General features: G+C 38.6%; 1 protein-coding gene across 12 annotated transcripts in view; it reads left to right on the forward strand.

Moving 5' to 3' along the window:
- LOC117953346 (potassium voltage-gated channel subfamily KQT member 5-like) overlaps window positions 1-24,493 on the forward strand; it is a 137,853-nt gene that overhangs the window by 96,581 nt on the left and 16,779 nt on the right. For 6 of the 12 annotated variants that reach the window (XM_034886269.1, XM_034886316.1, XM_034886279.1 and 3 more), the window contains exons 3-10: window positions 1,387-1,443; window positions 2,914-3,040; window positions 8,709-8,884; window positions 12,890-13,015; window positions 16,574-16,684; window positions 17,954-18,049; window positions 20,365-20,459; window positions 23,655-23,681. In XM_034886269.1, the coding sequence (XP_034742160.1) occupies window positions 1,387-1,443; window positions 2,914-3,040; window positions 8,709-8,884; window positions 12,890-13,015; window positions 16,574-16,684; window positions 17,954-18,049; window positions 20,365-20,459; window positions 23,655-23,681 (815 nt within the window). The remainder of the gene's footprint in view (window positions 1-1,386; window positions 1,444-2,913; window positions 3,041-8,708; window positions 8,885-12,889; window positions 13,016-16,573; window positions 16,685-17,953; window positions 18,050-20,364; window positions 20,460-23,654; window positions 23,682-24,493) is intronic. The other 6 variants (XM_034886351.1, XM_034886360.1, XM_034886368.1 and 3 more) reach the window with 1 other exon arrangement.

A 24,493-nucleotide genomic window follows, 5' to 3' on the forward strand; every position in this document is an offset into this window, starting at 1 on the left:
TCTGATATTTACAATAACTAAGTATCAAAAGTAATTGTATGATATTAAATGTATTTAACTATTAAAAGTTAAACTAAAAGTAACTGATTATGAATTTGTTGGTGACTTCCTCTCAGTGAAGCATAATTTCACCACACCTTCTTAAACATTAAACTCAAAGTCTGACATTAATCAAGAGAAAAACAGAAACGGAACTTTTATTTTTTGTTCACTCCAACATAAGACAACATTTCTTGCAAGTAACGAGTAACAAAGAAGCTTAGCGGAAATGTAGAGGAGCAAAAGTATACTTTTTATTTAGGATATGTGGTGAAGTAAAAGGGAAAGTTTCCAGAAATTTAAACTATGAAGTAAAGTACAGAGATGTGAAAATTCTACTTAAGTACAGTAACAAAGTATTTGTACTTCATTAACAATGGCCAAAAGGCTTGTTCTATCAACAAGTTCAAGATCTGTCCATCTATCTATCTATCTATCTATCTATATATATATCTACAGTGGTGTAAAGTAATTAAGCAGGCTACATTTACACAATACTGGCTTAAGTAACATTTTTTTAATAATTCAATTTTAAGGGACTTGGTTTACTTGAGTACTTTCATTGTATGATACACTTCTGCAGATAGAAATATTGTACTTTTTACCACTCTAACTACATTTATCTAATTATAACACATTGTTGTCAAGTGTGCTTAAACCTTACATTTTTCACACAGTTTGCAGTTAACTGTTCAAATGTATTTTCAATACAAAATATATTTTGCCAAACTGCCATTTCTAAGCCTTCTCAACACTGCCAGGAATAACATAATGTAAGGTAAATACTGAATGTTTTACTTTTTTGGCCTAAAGCTATTAAAATTTGTCTAAAATGACTATAATCAGCCTGTAAATACCCACCATGTGTAGTGTACGTGTCGATGGTAGACTAGACATGACATTTAATGAAATTTACTGTTGTTAACACTCAAACTACAATGAACAGACAAACCATACAACAACAAAATACGAATGTTGACCAGAATGTATCTATTTTTTAAAGAGTTAACTGAATGAGCCTGCACTACATCTTCTGGAAGCTTGTTCCATGCTTTTAAGTGTTTTTTTTTCCTCTTTTTTTAGAGCAGCACAGCAACTAAATCATTTTATGAGTTCCCTTTTTAAATCATACCTATTATTCTAAAACTGGATGACTGGCTCAGCTGAAATCATATATTCTGTGAACAAGCGTGGAGACCTCAATTATGTCTCCTCTTTGTCTGCAGTGTACAAATTGGTAATTGTAAACATTTTAACCTCTCCTCATATGACCTCTCTTTCAGACCAAGAATTAGATCAGTAGCTCTTCTGAACTTTATTAATTGTTTATATATTTTAATTTACAAGGACACCAGACTGAACTTGCATATTCAAGATGAAATCTCACCAAGGATTTTTATAATGGTAAAACTATTTCCTTGCATACACTGAAAAGATTGCCAGCATAGAGTTTGCCTTTATACTTCTTTCCTGAAATGTGCATGTGAAATTGAAGTGAACTATCAACCAATATCCTTTTTCACTTCCACTTGCCTAACCACCAAATCTCCAACTGTATGATTTACTATTAGTATTCAAATTCACAGTGCGTGAATGTTTACATTTATTCATCTGGATTTTATTTTACTAACCATCGGTCATATTATTTACTCATGCAGCAAAGACCATCTTGAAGATGGGATATGTCAGTGTCCTTGTTAGTTATCCTAAATATGTTTGTGTCGTCCGCAAAAAGGTATTCATCAGATTGTATCACATATGGTAAATCATTTATATCGATAACAAAAAGGGTCGAGCACAGATCCCTGTGGAACTCCAGAGGTCACGAAGTGCATGTATTGAAGTAGAAAATGGAGGAATGTATAAAAAAAAAACTTGAGCAGAGTGACTTGTGCGAATCGTGTTTTAACACTGAATTAGGATTACAAAGAGTACCGCCTCTAAATTAAGTAATCAGAACTAGACTTCTAGATCAGTGGCTCATTTTTGCCCCCACTTAAACTGGAAACATTATGTAAATGCTAGTAACACTAAATGGTTAGGATAGACGTTATAATTTGCAGATTATCTGTATCTGTGTTTTATTTGCCGGATAACTGATAAAGTTAATTAATTAAAGTGTTCTACTTTGGCTTTACTACAGCTCTGTCTGTCACCACTGAGTCTGATTTGATTTCCCACCCACTCCACTATCCGACTATCTTTTTATCTTTTTTATGTATTATGTTGAACATTTTTCATTTATTAAATAACTGATTAAATCATTTAAAAAAAAAAATTGTATTAGAGTTTCTAACATTTCGAAATCTTAATTTTGAATAAAAGATTTTCATTTTCACTGCTATTGTTTCCAAATATCGGTTATAAGGGTATTAACTACTAAGTATCGGTTTCAGTCACTCCCTACTAAATGGAGTTCAAAGAAAGAAAGTCAGGAAGGACAGAAGGAGTAACTATTGGCAACAAGAGCAAAAATGCTTTAAAAAAAAAACTCTTATATGAGTATAACTCAACCTGTTTTTATAAGCCTATAACTGAAAGGAAAGGTCACTTTTTAGTCAAGATTTTACTGCACATGATTGCACCTGTTGCTACAATTTCAAGTGAAAATTGCATAGCACTAATTGCATCACCGTTGTTGGGACCTGAATCAATGTGTGGACATTAACAGATGCATCAGATAAAATACTTTGTCAACCTGACATTCATAATAGTGAGAACAACATTGCGTTAATGATATGTATAAAAAATACACGAAAATTTGTAATCCACATTGACAATTAATGACTAATGCCTGGAAAACATGATAAGTATTGGCTTTAACCGTTACAAACAAACTACCAGAACAGCTATTGCTTCTTTCTTTTTGAACAGGAGTTTGTGATGATTGTGGTGTTTGGCATGGAGTACATCATCCGTATCTGGTCGGCGGGATGCTGCTGTCGGTACAGAGGATGGCAGGGACGACTTCGTTTTGCCAGGAAGCCTTTCTGCGTCATAGGTGAGTTATAATAGGGAGCACAACTTTTTGTCGAGTATCTTTTTGTGGAAACAGACACAGTTAACCCACCCCTCTAAAAAGCTTTTTTCCAGCAGGAGTACCATTTCATCTCTTTCATGGTTTCACCTTTCAGTTGCCTTCCACTTTCCTTCTAGTGGACCTCAGTTTCTGTTATTGAGTGTAATGATAGACGTAAGAAGGGTTCCACAGCACGCTATTGGCCATAGTTTGCTCGTGCCATTTACAGTTGTGGTCAGAGCTCATAAGAACAGAGAGCATTTACGTAATGATGTTGCATTAGCCAACTTTTTATTCTTTCCACTGTTTAGACATGGATCTCTCGGCTCATTCTTGGAAACTAGGGTGCTCGAGGGAAGGAGGGAGGGAGAGCAGAGCATAGAGGTCACGCAGGGTGCCGCGTGCCCCTTATCGTCAGACTTTGTAGCGGGTGCTGTAGTTTGCCAACACTGTGCGAATAGGAGCATATCCAAAGGGCAAAAATAAAGTAATTGAGAGAGAGGCAGGGAGAATGTGAAAGAGAGCGTGAACAAATGAGAGCGATAATGGGGATTCAGTGATAAAAGGAAAGAGAAAATGACTTGGACTCAGAAGACAGGAGCAATAGAGAGGCAGATGGAGGAGATCCATAGGAGGTACACAGGACACTTTACAGAGAAAGTAAAATCTGTAAAGAGCAAGAACAAGCATTTGGTGCAACAGTGGTGAGGAAAAACGTCCTTATAATAATATAAGAATAATAACTTTTATTTATATAGCGCCTTTCAAGAAACCAAAAGACATGTGTTTGTGGCTTTGACGGATAAAAGACAAAGATACGAATTTTTATTATTATTACAGTTAACACTCAAACACATTTGGTGTCTGTAATATACGGTTTTTATATAAACTTTTAAACAGGAGTGTATATTGTGTTAAAATCAACAAACATCTCAATGTAAAATTTTGATACAAAAACTATTAATTCCTTCTTTTTTCTTAATTTTGTTTCTTGTAATAGGCAGCAAATCTACATGCATACATGTTGTAGAATTTGCCTCTGGCCTTTCATATATTTGTTGATGACTTAAAGGCGAAAGAACAGACGCATGAACAAGTTTAATCTTTTGTGTTTGTTCCTTTGCTCTGGATTAATTTCTTACATCTTACAGAAAACAACCCTGATGATTTTGTTTCAGCTTGGGCTTGGAGATGACACTATTTTTTTAAGAAATGTTTTGGGGCTTTAATTGACAGAACAGCTTGAATACAGGAAAGGGGAGAGAGAGGGGGGGCGACATGCAACAAAGGGCCTAGGGTAGGATTCCGCTGCCAAGGACTCAGCCTACATGGGGTGCACGCTCTTACTGGGTGAACTAGAGGTCACCCCAGAATACACTACTTTTTTGTATTGATTATTTTTTGGGGTTCTCCCTTAACTTGAAAGTGACAGTGGATAGACAGGAAAGGTGGGAGAGAGACGGGGAGTTGACACGCAGGTTGGACTCAAACCTGGGCTGCTGCAGAGGACTCAATCTACATAGGGCGCACGCTCTTACTGTGTGAGCTAGAGGTCACCCCAAGAATTCACATTTTTATTGACAAACCTAGACGTTGGCATTAACCTGGCATGGAAGTTCTAATGCATTGACTCTGGATCTCTCTGTTCATTTCAATGAGGAACGGAGCAAGATATATTTGTATAAGGGGCCAGCGCTTTATCAGCGCTGTGGAGATGGCTGGTCTGGCTACAGTGCCTATCTATTTTGGGATAGTTGAAAAAACTCTTTGCCTTGTTTGTATTTCTTTAAACCAATCACAAACGTACTGTGCGGCGCCAAGCCCCGAAAGCAGAAGGTTAGGGACATAAGCTAGGTGCTATGTCCCAGCACTGTACATCTGTTGAGCCAGACTATGAGCGCATTGACACTCATAGGTTTTCATAATAGTAAAGTATTTGAAACAGGGCTGTAGATTTACATCACTACCATATGGTTTCAAAAAGCATTTCTTTTGCTATGTTTAAACCTCGCATTCCCCCTGCTCTGGCGTATCAGAGCCCACAAACTGGAGACATTTGAACACACTTCTGACCCCATTTTGGTTTGGAATCTGCCGAGTTGTGTTGCAGTCCCAAAGGCCGCAAACTGAGAAATTTGGCAACACCAACACTGACACCAACTTTTTGCCGCCTGATTGGGTCACGACGTGTCATTCTCTGAGACTAAGCTACTAATGTTACCCTGGCAACTACCATTATCGGGTGGCGTACACATGCTGCCTCAAGTTTACCCCGGCATGCACAATGAGATATGTGGTTTGGGCGTGTTAGTTTAAACACAAGTTAGTTCTTCCACCGGAGCTAAAAACACTACCAAAACGTAGCTATGTATATGTCGCCCTAACTGTGGAATGTTGTGTTTGTAAGCCTGCTAGCCAAGTTAGCTACAGCCGTTTGCAACTACAACCATACCCACCCTGTCTCCGGTCCTGCTTGTTTTTTTGTTACACATTCTACAAACAATTTGTTCAGACAAATTCCATCTTACTGCAACTTCAAGAGCCACCTTACACCCTTTTTTGGCTTGAACATGCCCCCCGCTCAAATAGAAAAAATGCATTTGGAACCCTGACACATGCCTCAATGCCACCTCAGAATGCAATCAAAACACGAGGATTTAATGGAGGTTTGTCGGCCACATGAGTCCTTCTGTCAATCACTTTCCTCTACACCTTCAAAGTGAATCGGAGACGTTCATCTCCAGGGAGTCATTCGTGTATTTTTCATGGTGTTGCTGCTGACTTTTTCCAAATTTCACACTGGGTCAACTGTTTCATGGTTTAAAAGAGAAGACATTAGACACACCTTGGTCAGCATTTTCTCTCAAAAAACAGGTTCGTCAGAAGGTCAGGAGATGAAGAGATGGTTCTAATATATGAGGTAAAACTTCTTGTACAGAGTGAACTAGATAACCCCACTCAAGAGTAGAGTTTCACATGGTGCGTCATTGAAAGGGAAGAACTGTTTGTGAGAGGAGCAAAGGCCTGTTATTCCTTGAGTCATAGAAGCTTGTTACTTTAGTTGTCTGTCAGTTGTGGGTTTGGTTTTATTAATTTGATCAACATGGTATCTGTGACGACTTCCTCTGATTAGAGTCAGCCTGCAGGCTTGTTCTCATGATCCATTTGTTTGTCCAGCTACAGAAAGTAATGCACTGTATAAGAACGCTCTGGTTGGGGTGGATGCATTTGTCATAAAACGCAGCTTTTATGAGGGGGAGCGGAGATTGTGTCCCACAAGACTTTCACCCAGCAAACAGGTGTTTGTATCCCGGGATCACTACTTTAAGGTATAGTTAGTTAATCCAATACACTTTTTTTGTCAAATTCAGTGAATATCTCCTCAAGATCACCTACCTCTCTATTTTCAATGTGTGCTGAAAAAAATCTGGTGTTAATCCCCCGCCTTGGCTGTATACATGGAAAACAAGAAGAAAGGAGTGCACAAGCCACAAAACACTATTCCAGCCAATCGGCATGGCGGTGACAGTTAATGGTGGGGGGACAGCATGGGAATATGCCAGCAAATAGTCATCTGCCCGTGAATCTGGTGCGGGGACCTTCTGAAGGGGGGTCGTATTTGTTTGGAAGTTTAGTTCAAACATCAACAATCTTTGCGCACTAACACTAACTGCACCTTTAAGGGTAACCCTTGTTTTCACCACAATCTTTTTTTCTTAAAGCTTAACTTTTTTTGATAGTAATAAATGTCAAGACATTGCCAAATGAGTTGTTACAAAGCTAATTCAGATCCGCTCCACACATCTCTTTCTGTATTTCTCAGTATGGCTGTGTTCAGAAGATTGTGGTGTCCGGTAGCTTTCCCACACAGAAACTTGTGGGAAGGTAATTACCTCTTCTGAAGAGTCCATCATGTTTTTTTAATCCTCTGTGTTGTCTTTATCTACTAGCAACTGCATCGAGGAGGGGTGGGGCGCATGCGTGATCATGTAAGGCTTTTATCATGTGGACACGCCGACAGTGTTCTTCCCATTACTTAGATTTCCAAATGAGGAAAACATCTAATTGCAATTTTTTTTTTGCTGATATTGCGATACACACAATATTGGAGGGAATTACATTTTTTTATCATTATTCTCAGTTGCATTGAAAAATATGAAATTTTTTAAATTAAAATGAATAAAGTATGATTTTTGCGAGGATCTGTACCAAACAAAGATTTTCTTCTTTGGTCGCTGGGATAGGATTTGTAGGCCGGGACGTGTGTGCAGCACCACGATACATAATTCAGAATGGTTTGACATATATTTTGCTTTACACAAATATTGCGTCCCCCTTGCGATTTGAATATTGCACTGACATGACTTGTACTGTATTATCAGAATTTACAGTAATATACTGGCTGCAGTGTAACTCCCGCCTTTTCCTATATTTTCCAGAGATACTACATTGGTATTAACAGTAAATACTTGTAAACTGTAACATTCACAGAGATTGCTATATTATTTTCTCCCAGAATGCACTGCCATTTACAGTTTGATCCTGTATAACATTAAAAGAATTATAAGAATTAGGCTGTAAATTTACATCAAAGATTTCTTCGCCACTGTCGTGTTTGTGTCCACACAAATATCAATGTGGCTTATCCGAAAATATAAGTGCATACAGAAAGAGTACACAATACATTGTTGTACTGTTGATGCCCATGGCGGATTATGTCAGCTCCAGGAATATGGAGCCTTTGTTGGGATAATTTGCCACAGTGAAGGGTGAGAGGGAGGTGACCACTGTGAGTTGCTGTTATTGCAGCCACATGATAGACATCAAGCCAGTCCCACATATTCTGACCTCCAGGCTTGGATGAGCCATCCTGCCTGTCTGTTTAAAAGGCCAGTCTCACATTGAGGTCAATATTATTATGATACTTGCCTTTATTTTTGGACTTTTAACCTATGCTGGGTAACACTTCTCTGCTCCTATGACAAGTCTTTTAGAGTTATTGCGCGTAAGTGTGTGCATTGTATTTATAGAACTTTATCCCGGGGGGGAATCACTGTTGTTTCCCAGTAGTTGGGTGATACAACTGCTGTGTTTGCATCACAGTCTTCAACCAATATTTTGAGTCCGTGCTCAAATGTAATGAGCTCAGCTGGCCTGTATTACATGAGTGTTCATTGACAATGCAAGATATCTAATGAAAATAAAAGGTATAAACAGAGATGACAAAAAAGTTTTAAAATGAAAAATGCCTGATAAAAGCTTTAGGTCATGGGTATTCAAAATAACACAGCAGAAACCATGTTCTAAAATATTATTTCCATTCCGTAAACTATACTTGGACATTTATAAATCTAAAATGCTTCATGCCTGGATAGCTTACCTGGTAGAGCGTGCACCACATGCACAGAGGCTAAGTCCTCACCAAAACAGCTGTAGATTCAGTTCCGACCCTTTCCTGCATGTCATTCCTCCTCTCTCTCCAGTTTCATGTCTAAGCTTTCCCATCAAATAAAGACCTTAAATGCCAAAAATAAAATATAATCTCTATCTATATAACATTGTCAGATAATGCCAGATAACATTGTATTCGGATTCCAGGGTTGAGTCATAACGAGTTGTCTCCTGTGTGTATTTCCTCTGTGCCCTCCAGACATCATAGTGCTGATTGCATCTTTGGCGGTGGTGTTGGCGGGGAGCCAGAGCAACATCTTTGCCACCTCGGTGCTGCGGAGCCTGCGCTTCCTGCAGATCCTACGCATGGTGCGAATGGACCGAAGAGGAGGCACCTGGAAGCTGCTGGGGTCTGTGGTCTACGCACACAGCAAGGTGGGCTGCTGCAAATCAATGGCCCATACACACTAGTTGTTGTTGTTGTTGTTGTTAGCTATAGGACAAGATCCCTGGGAGCTGACAAGGAATCTTGCAGATAATTGCTGCAACCTAGCGTCATAACTTTGTATTGCTGTGTTCCAGACACCGTTTTTTAGCCTGTAAGTTATGACTTCAAGTCACAACTCATGAGTTGGTAGCATTCCAGGCAAAGTTACCACATACCCTTCTAGCTAGCGTTAGCGTTTGCTAGCTAATGTTGACAGTAGCTAGCCGTTAGCTGATACTAGCACTTTCTAGTCTGCAACATATTTTGGGCTTTATTTAATAAACATAACCTCTAGTAGTACACAGTTGTATGCGTATTGTTTTGATTAAAATGTGTGGAAATACTAAACGTCGTCTATTTATAGATATTAATTTCTATTCCTCAATCCGTCTGTACAGCATCATCAGGGGTCGCCATTGTTGTTTATGTGTGGATGACGTCAAAACTGTAACTGGGAGTACAGCAATCTGGTACGAGTTTACGACTAGTATGTTACGGGTTTGAATGCCGTTCCAGGACACTTTTACAGGTAGAAGGTTGTCAAGAAGGCAAAAAGACCTTAACTTGCAAAAGTCTAAAACTGAGAAAAATGACTTCATAGTGTTTTAGTTGTCGACAGAAATTAAATATAGGTAGGAAGCTGGAAATCTGTTAAAGAGATGTTTTTGTAATGCAATGTATCTACCTATCAGAATCTGGAGCTCAAACTAGATGTTTTGACCTTTGACCTCTATTTTGAAGTAACTGTGCTCTGCCTTTGTATTGTCTGCAAAAAGTGAGAAGTCCCGTCAAGGCAAAGGGCAGTAACTTCTGCATTATCAATGTTTGGTTGCTGATCAACATTTAAATTATCATTATATTAACACTTGTATAAAATGTAGTGATCATGGCATATGTTTTTGATGATTTCAAATTACTTTTATACCCGTCTACTTATTGCTCTTCTGTACCCTTACTCAATTTGAGCATTCCAAAACAATGTCAAAAAGTGATAACGGGTGCTACGGTGTTCTGCCTTAGTTTCTCCTGGGCTTTTGGAAGTTACTGTTAGGACAACTCTTTATTTTCTCGAAAAACAAAGAAATTGATTAAAAATACTCATCCACATGACAAAGGATGTCGTAAGTGTCCCAAAAAATTTCATTAACTCATCTACGACCATAAAACAAAGTTTTTAGCCTTCAGCCTTTGCAGGGCAGATTTACTAAAGTACTGTTATAAAGTCCAAATTTGAAGTACTTGTGTGTACTCGGGTCCCATTTTCGCCAGCAAAAAAAAGTGTTAAATGAATTAAAGTTCCACAGGAGGATTCTTAAATAATGTATTTAAAATATAACAGGGTATTTCTGCATAGCCAAATACAAAAAAAAAAACAGCTCAACACACCAGTGATTCTTTTTCACTGTTCCATTTCCACTCATCTCCACCTGTCTCACATCAATCTTTAACAAGCACATCATACCTATCCTATGTCCAATTCTGAGCTATGGAGGGGGGGGTTGGTCCAGGCAATCACAGCTACTTCTCATCACCTTGATTCCCAGTCCAACAAAAAAAAAACAGCAAATCAACAAAACCATTCAAAAAATTACTGTCAAAAATGCAACACATCTACCAATAAACCAAGTTCAAAATAAAGTCACATTCTGGCACTCGTACTTTACCGGAGTCTTTTATTTTCATGCCACTTTTTACTTCTATTCCACTACATTTCAGAGAGGAATACTTGAAGTACTTTTAACTCCATTAATCTGACAGCTTTAGTTACTAATTATTTAACGGTTTACATGTCCAGCTGAAATGATTAGAGCATTAAACTGTTTTGATTGTTTCCAGTTTCTAAAATGTGAGGATTTTTAGCATTGAGTCCTTTTACTTTTAATACTTTCAGCCCATTTTCCTGATGATACTAACATACTTTTACTTAAGTAACATTTTCAGTGCAGGATTTGTACTTGTTACAGTGTTGAATTAGTACTTTTATTTAAGTAAAGGATCTGAATACTTCTACTACTGTAGATATTGGTTGTAGTAAGTTTACATGCAGAGTACTAATTTAAATCAAAGATGAGAACATGAGTATTGTAATGAAATTAGAGTAAGCACAACCAGTTTAACAAGAAATTACCAAATGTCATACGATTTAATATTGGTAAGGTAATAAAAAGGGTAAAAGTATTGGACCCATTGGTGGTATTGAAAGATATAGAGCTTTTACTCCCTGGCCTAATCTTTTCTAGCCATTTCTTGCCTTTTTTTCCTTAACTCACTCTCTTCTCTCTGTCCTTCGCCTCGATCAACCCACACAGATCCATCAACTTCTTTCCACTGCTTAGATCAGTACACCCACAATAGACACAAAAGTCAGGACAGGTCATTGTCAACGACATGGTTCTTCTTTGCTTGTAGCAAAGCTGCACATTCAAACTGAATGGCCAACATCACATTGAAAGGGCCACGAAATGTTAGACTGTGATGCAGTGAGGATGTGTTTTGTAAGTTATTTTATTTTTTAAAGGTTTTTTTGCCCACTGTAAATTATTTATGTAAGTTTTTGGCCATTGCTTCTTGTGAAAGAAATGTCCCCAAAACAACCAATTATAAAGCCGGTTGTTTTGACATATCTTTCTCTCGCATTTTTTCCTGTCCTCCAATCAATGTCGGTAAACTGAATATAATTTGTGGTGGTGCTTACAGTTTTCAGAAGGGGGACCTTTCTTCTGTAGAAAAGTGGCACAAACCATTTTTTCCCATTTGAATAAATCAACACCTTGAATTAAATAACATACAGAAGGGGGTGTGCAGTTAGACGGTGTGTATCAGAAACAGCATGCACTAGCTAGTTAATTGGTGTGAGCAGCAGTAGGAGCAGATAGCAGCAGCAGGTAAAATCGATGGACAGAAAGGTAGAGGCAGACGTGGCGGTTGGTGCATTTGTTTTCAGCTTGAAGTGCAGTGGGAACCAGTGGCCAGCCATCAATGTCAGCTACAGAAGGAAAATGTGCTCTGGTTTATTGGAATTTCTTTAAACCAATCAGAATTGTCTTGGGCGGCACTAAGCCCCGGACGGAGCAACACTGTCTTTGCAATATACATTGGAAAGGAACTTGTTTTGGTGGAACATGTGTGCATTCAAAAGTTGTTTATTTAAGTTGTGCATCAGAAAACTCAGATTGGACAGATAGTCTATCTAGCTGTCTGGATTTACCCTGCAGAGATTTGAGGAGCAGTTAACCATAGTCCTCAGAAATCCACCCAAGTTTAAAATGCCAACAAAAAGAAAGTGGAAGGTAACGGACATCCGGCCAAAAATTTTGAACATCCTGCGAAATTTCCAGCGACACCTGAACAATCCTGGAAATTAAACATCGTTGATATATGGTAGAGGGGAAGCGATGCTGTGATTAGTTCATGATATTTCCCCCTAATGTTTAGGAAAAAGATTGTGGTTTTGATTAAATCACTCCCGAGAAAAGAACATGCGTTTTCTGGGGTAAAGTATTCAGTCATTCAAAGTGAACTTTGCTCTCTGGCTTGAAAGTTTTAAGTTACACAACTAATGTTGTGTTATTTTATTTTGATATTATTTTCCATTGATTTATTAAAGTTTATAAATATAGCGGCCGAGTGGCACTATATCAATGGGATTGAAAGTGGATTTAAATAATGCATGTTTGTGTTGTGTTGCATTATCAAAAAACATCCCCCCTTCTGCTTTCTGCACAACTCACACCCTGCCTGTTTGTTACAAAATAATCAGCAGTGACTGATTATTCAGTCACTGCTGACTCATTATTGGATAAATGGACATAACCTGTATGTCTATCACCTAGTCATTGTATTGAGTAGAATATTTCATCAGCTGTTCACATTCCAAAGTGATGGTGCATTACCAATATTGTCTTTTTTACTGTGATTACTCTCTGAAAGTCTGTTATGACCTCTGTCTGCAGGAGCTGGTAACCGCCTGGTACATTGGCTTCTTGGTTCTCATCTTCTCTTCATTCCTTGTCTACCTCGTGGAGACCAAGTCCAACGATGAGTTTGCTACCTATGCTGATGCATTGTGGTGGGGCACGGTGAGTCTGGAGGAAGTAGGGCTGTACCACATGAAGAAAATATGCAATATGTGATGTTGTTTTGAATACTTCTATAACAATATTACTTGCGGTAAATAAACAATAGTAAGATTAAAGACATGAAAGTGTTCTCAGTTTGGCTGCTTTCAATACAAACAACGCTTGTTGAATTTAAAACAAAAAAGGAAATAATTTCCATTATAAAGTGCGGTTTTCTACTGATAATTTCTTTCAACTATTACAAAAAATCTCGGAGTGTCTTTTACGACTTGTTGCAGCCTTTCACGGTGCATTTATTGCGCCAGTTGATGAGGATTAAAAAAACAATCAATATGTTCTCCTGACACATTTTCATTCCACCTCAAATATATGTAGCTGTCTGTTAGATTTCTTGAATTGATTTCTTTTCACAGCCACAGTATGGTTTCCTGGGCAACAGTAGATCTCCAAGGTACACCTAACAACTCAGCACTGTTACCTCTTCACAGAAATTGGCCCTGCATTGGACGCTTATATTTTTCTCCTCTTCAGTCTGTCATTGCCTCTGAGCATTGAAAGCTCCTCTATAAACATTAGCCGTGCGTAGCTCCATTAAACACCATTTTCATACAGGCTCCAAAAATCATAATAATACCAAATGGCTGCAGCTGCCTCTGTCATGCAAGGCAATTAGAGCCTGAATGAAAGATAATCCAGACTGATCAGTCTGCCAAAACACACAGATAGATGTATATATGTGCAGATAGACATACAAATAAAGAGTACTGAAGGCAAGCACAGAGTTTGCAAGCAGTACCTGCGGTTTCAGCCCACAGCCAGGTTTATTTGATCCTGTCATTAAATGGTGAATACAGTCCATTAAACGCTTATTTCTTTAGACTCCTGCTGGACAAGTGAATAGCTCTATTCAACTTTTGATGTGCTAGGGCCCATCACTGCATATCATTATCAGAATTATCTCCTTCCTCCCTTCATTATAACATAATTTGCTAGCTCCTTCTTTTATCAAGACATTGTAATCTTCTCTTTGGTTCATTGCTCAAAGGTGTAAGGTGTTATACTCATTGTGTCTCCCAGTTCCTCCGTATAGATTTAGGTAGGTCTTCACACATGAAATAAGTCAAGAACCCACCTAATGTGGTTAAAATCCTTGTTTTTTAGGCAGAATAAACATTTGAGCCACAGGCTTTCCTCATTTTTCTTAGAACCAAGGCCATACAGACTCACTCCTATAAAGCCTCCACACAGGACCGCTCTCACACTGAACTGCCTGAGCGCATCATTTTAAATTCTCTATCTGGCCCCTTAATCAGTATGCAAAAGGAAAAAAAACACATGCAAATATAATACAGTTATGCACACTAAAAGACAATAATAATGAAGGCAAATACTGATCACATGAGGGTAGTTAGACTAATCCTAAATCATTTGTGTAATTAAAAAAAATAACCTGACACATCAAGTTACACATTTGTATTCAAGTCTGCCACAGGTGAATCCAAATTAACCTTCTTAATGTTAAGTTAATGTTAAATTAGATACATGTTTCAGACACCTGTGCCAGCAGCTCAGTTCAATGAGTGTAATTTTGATTTTTTTCTGCACCAAGCAGTAAAAACACTTTCTGATAAGGTCCCCTTATAAGGGTTAATAGGTTATGGCTTTCCAATGTTAATAAGTATGCTAAAGCTTTATAGATACTTTAAGTCCTTAATGACAACTTTTTGGGAAGAAATCCTTTCCACAAATTTGTCTGAGTAAATGTTAATGGATTGTTAAACTAAATTTATTAGTGAGCTAAAGAGAAGGATAAAGTGTCCTGCTGCACAAGGGGAAACACATCGTGTCTAGGGATTGGAAGGCTTGGACCCAAAAGTGCAGATTGTGGAGGCGAGGAGGCAGAAGGTAGATTTTAAAGGTTTAATAAACACCTTATAAACAAAAGGTGTCCTAAAGCAGGCAGGCAAAAACTGGCTGAGATCCAAACAAAAAACTAACAACCTGGAGACACTGATAACTAAGAGATGCACAAACCACAAAGAAGAAACCCGTGGGAATGATGCAAGAAGTTAATACGGCAATTACGTTTACATGCACATATTATTCCGGTGTTTGCCCTCATTCCGAAAAAGACGAGATTCCGTCTAAGCTGTGTACATTTCTAATGACAGTGAATATTGCATCTACATGTCCAAAGAATGCCTCTAAAACCTGAATAACACCGGCGTATCCCACATTTCTTAGTGTGAAAATGATATATTTGGAAATAGGCCTTATTCGGATAATCCAACCGAAATATGCTGTTTACATGACCTGTATCAAATTCGGAATATTGTCATATTCGGAATCATAGTGTAATATTATGTGCATGTAAACATAGTCACTGATGAGAGACAAAGAAAGCACAGAGACTAAATACACAAGGTAACAAGGGTATGAATGAGGGACGGGTGACATGAGGCCGGAAGAACTGGTGGAACAGATCAGGGCAGGGCTGACATTAGCTGCGTTGCAAACATTTCCCTCATTCACACACTATTACCTATATAGTGTTTATTAAATCGTGAACTATATAGAAGACACGTTGTTGCATGACTTGCCTGTTGTTTTGTGCGAAGGAGGCGGGGGCGCCCAGCATCATGTAAACAGACCAAAGCAGAAATACTTCTAATTAATAAATGGGGGTGACAGTAGCTCAGTCCGTAGGGAGTTGGGTTGGGAACTGGAGGGTCACTGGTTCAAGTCCCCATATGGACCTAATAGTATGGAGTGTGGATTTAGAAACAAAAGTCCGCTCCATTTCCCTTTTTAGTTTTCTATGTGCCTTCTTCTTATCCCCTGGGAAAACACGGCTGTGTTGCATTTGTGATAAATGGGAATAAAATATCGTAAGTACTCTAAAGTTAGTTGTGCATTTTGGGTATTTTATAGTGGACTACATGAAGAATAAAATTATCCAGAAAAATCAAAGACCACTACAAAATGGCGAACACACTATATTGTGCACTATTTCCATGATAGGGATCGGTTTCAAACACAGCTCTTCACAGAGGTGTGAAAACAAACAAGGCAGGAAGTAAAACAAGAAATGACACAGGAAAAACAGACACTACAAAATAAAACAGAAAACCAAAAGCATAAAAAATACACCTGGATAGAACAAGGAAATCACAACAGAGAACACAGGTAACACAACCATGAGACAAACGGGGAATGACCAAACACAAGAAAACAGTAAAAGCTGCAACTGAAAACCACAACCGTGAAAAACACCAACAAAAGCTGTTCTTATTAATGGCTTTTAACTGATGTGTACAACACTGATGTATTAACAGTGAATTAGTTTCTGTTTATAAAAGGAATCTCTAATTAACGCTTAAAAACGCTTCCAAAAGCAACATACAACACTTGTTTTTATCAAAGAAATTGTTTCTTAGCTTGAGTTATATTGGTGTCCTATGTCTGTTGTTTTTATAGATGATTTTCTCTCATCTGTATTGCCATAGCCTTATTATGGGCATCATTCAGAACCTGATAATAAGTCATTTGTTTTCATAGATCACCCTGACAACCATTGGTTATGGGGATAAGACGCCAAAGACGTGGACGGGACGGATGCTGTCCGCAGGGTTTGCCCTCCTGGGCATCTCCTTCTTTGCCTTGCCAGCTGTAAGTCAGTATTCTTCTAGTGAAGCTGTTCTTTCTTTCAGTGTCAAAGAGCAGGCAGGTGTTTCATGGCTATTCTGACAAATTCATTTGGAAAGCGTTAAAGCTTTGGTCTTTGAAGATTACGTGAACTAACCTGATTTCCTTTAGGCTATCGTGCACATCCATTTTTGTATTAATGGACATCTGTTACATTCAAGTCAGTTGATACAGAGCTAAGTAAGCTTATGAGTTCAACAAAACTTTCTCTGTTTTTTCTCAGTATAGCTATGATGACTGGCCCTGGCATTCTATTTGATAGTACGCACAAAAACCGCTCGCCCTATGAAGCGGTTTACTGCACCGGAAACTGTTCTTATAATATTGAATGTTTATGAATTATGCTCCTAGCATATTTTTATAATATGACATTTTTTACTAAAGAGTTTTGTAAGAGAGAGAGAAAGGTGGAGGCGCTCAGAGCAGACAGCTGTCATCAGCTGAGTCATAAAAATGAGCATTTTGATTAATAGTGGATGGGTTGTTGGTGACATAACGTTAATGATCAAACTATTATCGCAAACACAGCAGAGAGCAGAACAGCTGCTGTTGGCTGCTGCTTCGGTACACATTCACGCACAATCATCATTAGATGCGTTGCATATCTCACAGAAAAAAAATACAGTATGTGGGTTGCCGGCTTCACTGGCCGTTGTTTAGTAAATGGTGTAAACATAATTACCTCTTCTTAAGAGTGCGTCATGTTTTTTTTAAACCCATGTTCCTTGGCTACTAGCAACTGCGTGAAAGAGGGGTGGGCGTGGTGCGCGACCACAGAAGGCTTGTATTTTGTTGATGCTCCGACAGTTTAGTTGTCATTACTTAGAACTTCTGATGGGGGAGACTACTACTATACAGTATAGCTTTAAGGAATTATAATATTATTGATGGAAATTCAGATAAGTATACTGTAGATATAATTTTTTATTCCTCCTTACACAGCTTTTTGAGGCTGTCCTCCCCCAACAAAACTCCCTTAGTTTGTTTATTCTTTGTTCATATATAGACATGAATATAGTTGTTTGTTTATATGTGTGTGTGTGTGTGTGTGTGTGTGTGTGTGTGTGTACAAACATACTGTTTTCCAATTGACCCTGTTATTTTTCATGCAGACACAATGGACGTCCTCATACCTGTTGTAGTTTCTTTGTTGTTTCTGTTGTAGTTTCTCAACAGCTCAACTATACTTGAGTACACATGCATCCAGTTTTTAATCCTATTAATATCATACAGGGTATTCTGGGCTCAGGCTTTGCCCTGAAGGTCCAAGAGCAGCACAGACAGAAGCACTTTGAGAAAAGGAGAAACCCAGCTGCCTACCTCATCCAGGTAAAGCAGACAGCCTGCTGTCTTACAGTTTCTCTGACACACATCAACTGTTTTTTGTGATGGAAATAAAAAACACTGTTATTATGAATCGTTGCTGTTATTCAAAACAATACACCACCACATCTGAGTAAACTGAATACCTGCACAATATAAAATGTTTAAATGATTTTACCATTCTCCAGTTTCTCTCTTACCTCCGTGGACTCTCTGAAACCCTGAAACTACCCAATAAAAAGCACATAGCATGTAGCTTCACTCTGTCTTGCCCTGTTCCCCCTCATCCTCACTTTGCAGTAAACTCTCTAATCTCTAGGACGCCAGACTTTCCTGTGTTTAAGCCCCCAGACTGTTAAAATAATGGATGAAGCTTCTGGCCCTGAAAAGTGAAGCCATTTTCAGGCCCGGAAGCTTATTTTTGCAACCAGTGGAGTTAAGGTACTTTCAGATTGAAAGTACCTTAACTCCAAAAAATAAGGTTTGTTTTTAAAGAAGTCTATGACAAAATGGCCTTACTTCTCACTTAACTATTTACCTCAGTAAACATTTTCATAAGGAGTTTATGGATTTAATCACTAGTTTATAGTTTTCTTCAATACAGCACAATGTTCCTTTTGTAAATCTTGGTCCCATTTATTTTAAAATTGAATAAAGCAGGATATGCTTTTGGGTCGTGGCTACACACTGACCTGTCAATCAGGACAGAGGCTTAGCAATGCTAACCTAACCATGGCACTGCGTTTTAATCAGTACAGATGGTGCATTCCACTCGGGAGTTGGAATTTTCGAGTTGTAAGTCAGGAACAAGCCCCCTGAAGTTGGATTTCCGAGTTTGGAAGTCGGAGCACCTCACAGTACCCCTAGCAAGTCAACCTCAAAATCCAACGTGGCTGCTCCGTGCATCAACAGTAGTGAAAGCTGTAGTAATATACAGTTTATATATCTGTCTTATTTGTGTATCATTAAATCAGATTTAAAAACAGTTCAGTCTAATCTGTGGATATTTGCAACACTGTTTGTATGCATCAAAAACAGCTCAAAGAGTTGTATTGCATCAATGGCTAATCTGGATATAGTAAACTCCACAGTGAAATCTGATTTGTTTTAATGGAACATGGTTAAGCCAGGTGTGATGTTATCCCAGCTCCGGCTTTGAAGGTAAATGAAACGTACTTAGCGGCTTAGCAATGCTAACCATAGCACTGTGGACATTAAAATAAAACACCGTAACACCGTAAACTGGTGTTAGGAGTCTTTTTGTCCTCACTTCTTAGAGTTGATTGGAACATTTGGTTGCCTAGAAATGTCTTGTTTAGCATAATGCTAACCAAGCAACTTGTGGGAAAGTTTGTCGATCTTCTGTACTGCCGTGCATGCAGATGAATGGTGGCAGTATGCGGAGGTCATCCCTTACCCATCAGTAAATGTCCACTGGATGACTTGCTTCAGAACGGTTGAAAATCAGCAACTTACCTTCATTAGCGTTTAGCACAGCACACTGGTTTGGTCACATCATCCTTCCCAGCTCCGTCCTCTCATAAAAAATGGCCACATCCGGTTGCAAAAACCCAAGATGGAGACGTCTGTATTGCCAAATTTGATGCTTCAAAACAGCAGTCCATGAACCAAGTGGTGACGTCACGGGCGCTTCGTCCACCAATTTTACAGCCTATAGTTAAAGCCCAGAAACACCATTTGGGCAAACCCATTCTTGCCATCCCCCTCTTGTCTGCTTCACACATTTTCTTCTTTTCCAGCCTGATCTTGACCCTGAAGTTTATTGCCGCTGACATCATGTTGTCCTCCTCATATATTTTTCTGTACGCTTCCTTCTTGTCCTCTGCTGTCTCACCCTCCTTACTCCCACATGCTTTTACATTTTCTTCCTCTTTGGCCTCCACCTATCTCTCCCATCTTATGCCCCCACCCCCCCATCGACTCCCACCTCGTCTTGTCTCCTCCTCTTCTTCACCCTGTCCATCCCAATGTTGTACTAGGCTGCGTGGCGCTATTACTCCACCGACAGCACCAAGCCCTACCTGGATGCCACTTGGCAGCACTATGAGAGCCTCCTGCCTTCCCACAGGCATGTATCCATGCCTGACCTCCGCCCAGCCACTGACATCACACACCTGTTGTTTGGTTTTCACTAATCAGCGATTTCATTTGTTTTCTCTTTTCCTCATCCTCTTCTTCCTCTTCCTTCTGACTCCCTCTGCCTTGTTTTTGTTGTATTTACTTCTTTTTTTTTATCCCATTTATCTTTTTTTTTCTTTGTACCTTTTTCTTCTTCCTGGTTTTGTGTATTCTGCATGCAGTGTGTTTGGCGTAGTTATGCGGCTGATGAGAACTCGGTTTCCATTGCTACCTGGAAGCCTCACTTGAAGGCGTTGCATACCTGCAGCCCTATAAAGTAGGTACAACTATGGCAGCTGGTGTCTGTATTTGGTGTCTGTGCCACTCAAGCCATTTTTTCCTTTACTGCAATTCTGTATAGCTGTGGTTATCTTTTCAATATGTTTTTATGCGCAGTCTTATTTCTTAATGTAACAGTGTTTCCCTCTCGATTGAACATACATATGAATTGATATAAAATTTAGTTTTTCTCATGAGAATTTGGTTAATATCCATCTAAAAGACTGATCATTTCCAGGCTCCATTACTGCTTGAATATAGCTTGGGTGAATTAATAGAACGCCGACTTCTAGGAAATCTCTTAACAACCTTTAATTTTTTTGCTGCTGTTATAAAAAATGACATTTTGTCCAATCACTGAACTCACACTAAGTCAGGCTCTCTGTATTTAACTAAAGTCATTTGAGTGCTCAATGGGCCAGTGACTCTTACTGATGTTACTTTGAGGGTCTGAGGCAGCAATTTCAACATTATCTCAGAATCTATATATGATGGCAATTGTGTCCTCAATGAGCCAATTAAGCTTTTTTGACTTTGCAGCACTTCAGTTTCTTTAAATTAGGTGGCTACTAAGCGCTAATGCCTTGAGTAGTCTTGAGGTACAGTAAATATACTTCAGTCTGTCAGTGGCTTTGGTAGCTGACTTATCTACATACACAAAGACACAGTATATATCACTATAGATGGGTCTTCAACTTACAAGTCGAGTATGTGCATGCCGCATGAGAGTAGACAATCTATTGCCACAATGCCATGATAGCGTATTGTTATATACACTATGCAGCGATACAGAAACTTTCCGGAAAACAGTAAAATTATGTTTCTGGTATCTCTCATCCTCACATTTCCAAAACTTCTTGTTACACATCTGTCAGCTCTAACTAGCTAACATGTCACACATACATTCTTGGATAGGAGAATAAAACGGTCTGGGTTGTTTGCATTTCTTTAAACCATTTACAATGGTTTTGGGCAGCACTAAGCTCCAGTCGCAGTGACGGGGGCTCTGCAAACTAGTCTCTGGGATGAACTTATTCTGGTGAAATATTTGCACAGAGGGAGGCCAGCTCTGGAAAGGCTAATTCCCCACAATAGAAAACACCACATGCAATTTTAAATTAAATGACACACAATACAGTAGTGTGAGCTATTTAAATGCGCTGGATACATGGCTAACCATCATTTGCTCTTACCAGTGTATCTACGTGTGTACTTCATCCTCAGCAGGTCCGCCAATCGGCTCCAAAACGTTGCCATTTGCATGAGGGCTTTCCTTTCATTGTTGCCAATGAATGTTTCTGGTGATCTATTCATAATGGAGTACTTTATATTGCCCGGCATTAGCTACAGCTACCCTCCCCATGACTGCAAGGTTTTTACCTGGTCCTTCATTATTGCATGAGGACCCAACCAAAACCTTAGCATTTTCTTGTCATGTCTCTGCGTTTAATGTTGCCCTTGCTAGCTCAATGCAGATGATAGGCCATGCTTTTAAAATAACTTTTTCCATAACCGTTCCATAACAAACATGCTAGCCCATCCCTCTTAGATAGATAAGGTTAAATTCCATAAACATATTCTTTATAAATCTTGAAAATCATTACTTAACCACAAGTTAAGAGACCAGAACATTGCTTATTCCGGATATTAAGTTAGTAATAGTCAGCATGTATGAGCTGTTTTCCATCCAATCCAAAATACCAAACATTAAATGTCTAACTAACCACAATTTGGTCCATGGCTCTGACCAGATTGCTGGATGCTAGCTAACGCTGCACTCTTAGCTAACTGGGAGGGTTCCTTCGTGGGATATTGAAAATTTTCCAACCATTATATTTTGTAATTTTCAATGTTAAGGGCAATTTAGCATGTTTTTCAGTTTTTTTTCTAAACCCAACAATGGAGCCTGGAAATATTTGGGAAACCATCTGCAATGCATATGGTCTGTAGTTATAGTCATAATGAACTATAGAAAAGACGAAGACACTGCTTTAAGTGATTACGTGAACAGATCTTCAGTCACTCAGTCATTATTATCTCTTGTTGCAAGTGCTTCCTTAGATTGCCTGGATAGTCTGCATTGATATGCATGTATAGTGAGCCTGCTGTTTTTTAAGATCTACTTCCCCTGGAATTCTTCTGCAACAGTTGCTGACGAAGCTCTTAATTCAGTAATCTTTCTATCATGCTGATTAAGTGGACCACAGCAGTGTGTTTGCAAGTTTTAGCTCCTTAACTTCAAATCATGCACACCTAAACATTTTGTCTGTTTTTGAATGCAGGCAATACCATTTTCTTCCCTTTAACCTACAGCTCTATGCATTTATTGATTCCCATCAATTTCTGTACCATATAAAAAATCGATTACAACTCTTGCAACTGAAAAGCAGCAGACTCTTGAAACTAACTTTCTTCAAAAGGCAGAATTTCTAATTTGTACTGTAGAAGATAATCGTTCATTGTGATCGCACTTTTTATCTTGTTTAAAATACTATCTTCTGCCAACCACAAGCCAATGATGACAGACAGTACTGGGCAAATAGCCAATTAAATTGCAGTGGGGCAACAGGCAATCAGTCCCACTTAGTATCACATGTGTGCCATTTGCTTTCATTGCCAAAGGCTTTGGACATGTGTATCATTGTTTTCCAACACTCCAGGCACGTAACATTGTGTTGAGTGTGGGATTATCCCCACATAGCTGCCTCTTAAATCAAGTGCATTCAAATCACCATTTTAAAACTATCAAATACAGCCACTGACCTTAAATTGGGAAATAAGAAAACCAATGATGTTTAATGTCATGCATTTATGCAGATTTTTGTTAATGACAACAATTTTTGCCCTACTTGTCCCAAGTGACTCTACTTAAAATGATTATGCTACTTTGTCCAAACCTATTTGGACTAGATGTTCTCTGTTACATTACTTTATCAAGTTTCAAGAGTCTGCATATAGTATTTAAATTGTATGAAAACAAATGGAAGCCAATGGGGACAAATGCTTTCAAATGTCTGATACACAGCAGCATGGTTTACAACATGCTTAGCTGTAATTTAAATTCTTTCTGATATGTAACATTTGCTTAAACATGCAAAAGCATTGGTATGGTCCTTAAAGCACAGTTGACTCTGAAGTATTATGAAAAGATGCTTTCTAATATATGTTTGCTTTCTTCTCATCTCAACTCTAGAAAGGAGCAGGGAGAGTCGACCACAAGGTTTGTAACTGCTGTTTCACTGAACAAACAATTTTCTGGGACTTACTGAGTTTTTCCAAAATTTTAATCAAAGCAAAGGTCTTTTGTGGCTTCTTGTGTACAAGAAGACTTAACATTTAGAAGTTTAGCTTCTTTTGTAAAACGAAAAAAAAAAAACATGTTTAATTTAATTTAAACCTGCATTTATTGGGTTTTGTTGCCTCCAGGGGGCAGTGCAACATTCTGTTTACACACCATTGACATATCACTTTATAAAGTTGGAGCGAATGTGTGAGCAAACAGTTTATTTGTTCTCTACTTTCTTCAATGCACCACTGGTAATTTCTCAGCCAGAAACTGAACTTGAAACTTAACTTCCACTGTCATCGCTTCCTTGCTTTACTTACAGATAGTTCTATTTTAAAGATGATTTTCATTTTTTCATACTGTCTACTCCTTTCTGTTATTTGAGTTTTAACTTAAGCACAAACACGCACACTTTGTGCATTAAAACGACTGTGGCAGCAACATCAACAGTGTATTAAGGAAATAAATCAGCGGATCTACAAAAACAGCTGACTGTGGACCCTGATTCATTTTACACTCAACCGAAGTTATCACTCACTCCAACCAATGGTGTAACTTTATCACTCACTCATACAGCAACAGACTCTGCGACAGTTTTCACGTTATGCTGATTTATAAAACAGCTGTGTGTCATGGGGGTGTGGGCATTGTGTGCATATGAACGGTGTCATACAGTGGTGTGAAAAAGTGTTTGCCCCCTTCCTCATTTCCTGTTCCTTTGAATGTTTGTCACACTTAAGTGTTTC

The sequence above is a fragment of the Etheostoma cragini genome, chromosome 2, assembly GCF_013103735.1.
Source record: "Etheostoma cragini isolate CJK2018 chromosome 2, CSU_Ecrag_1.0, whole genome shotgun sequence".
NCBI classification, from domain to species: Eukaryota; Metazoa; Chordata; class Actinopteri; order Perciformes; family Percidae; genus Etheostoma; species Etheostoma cragini.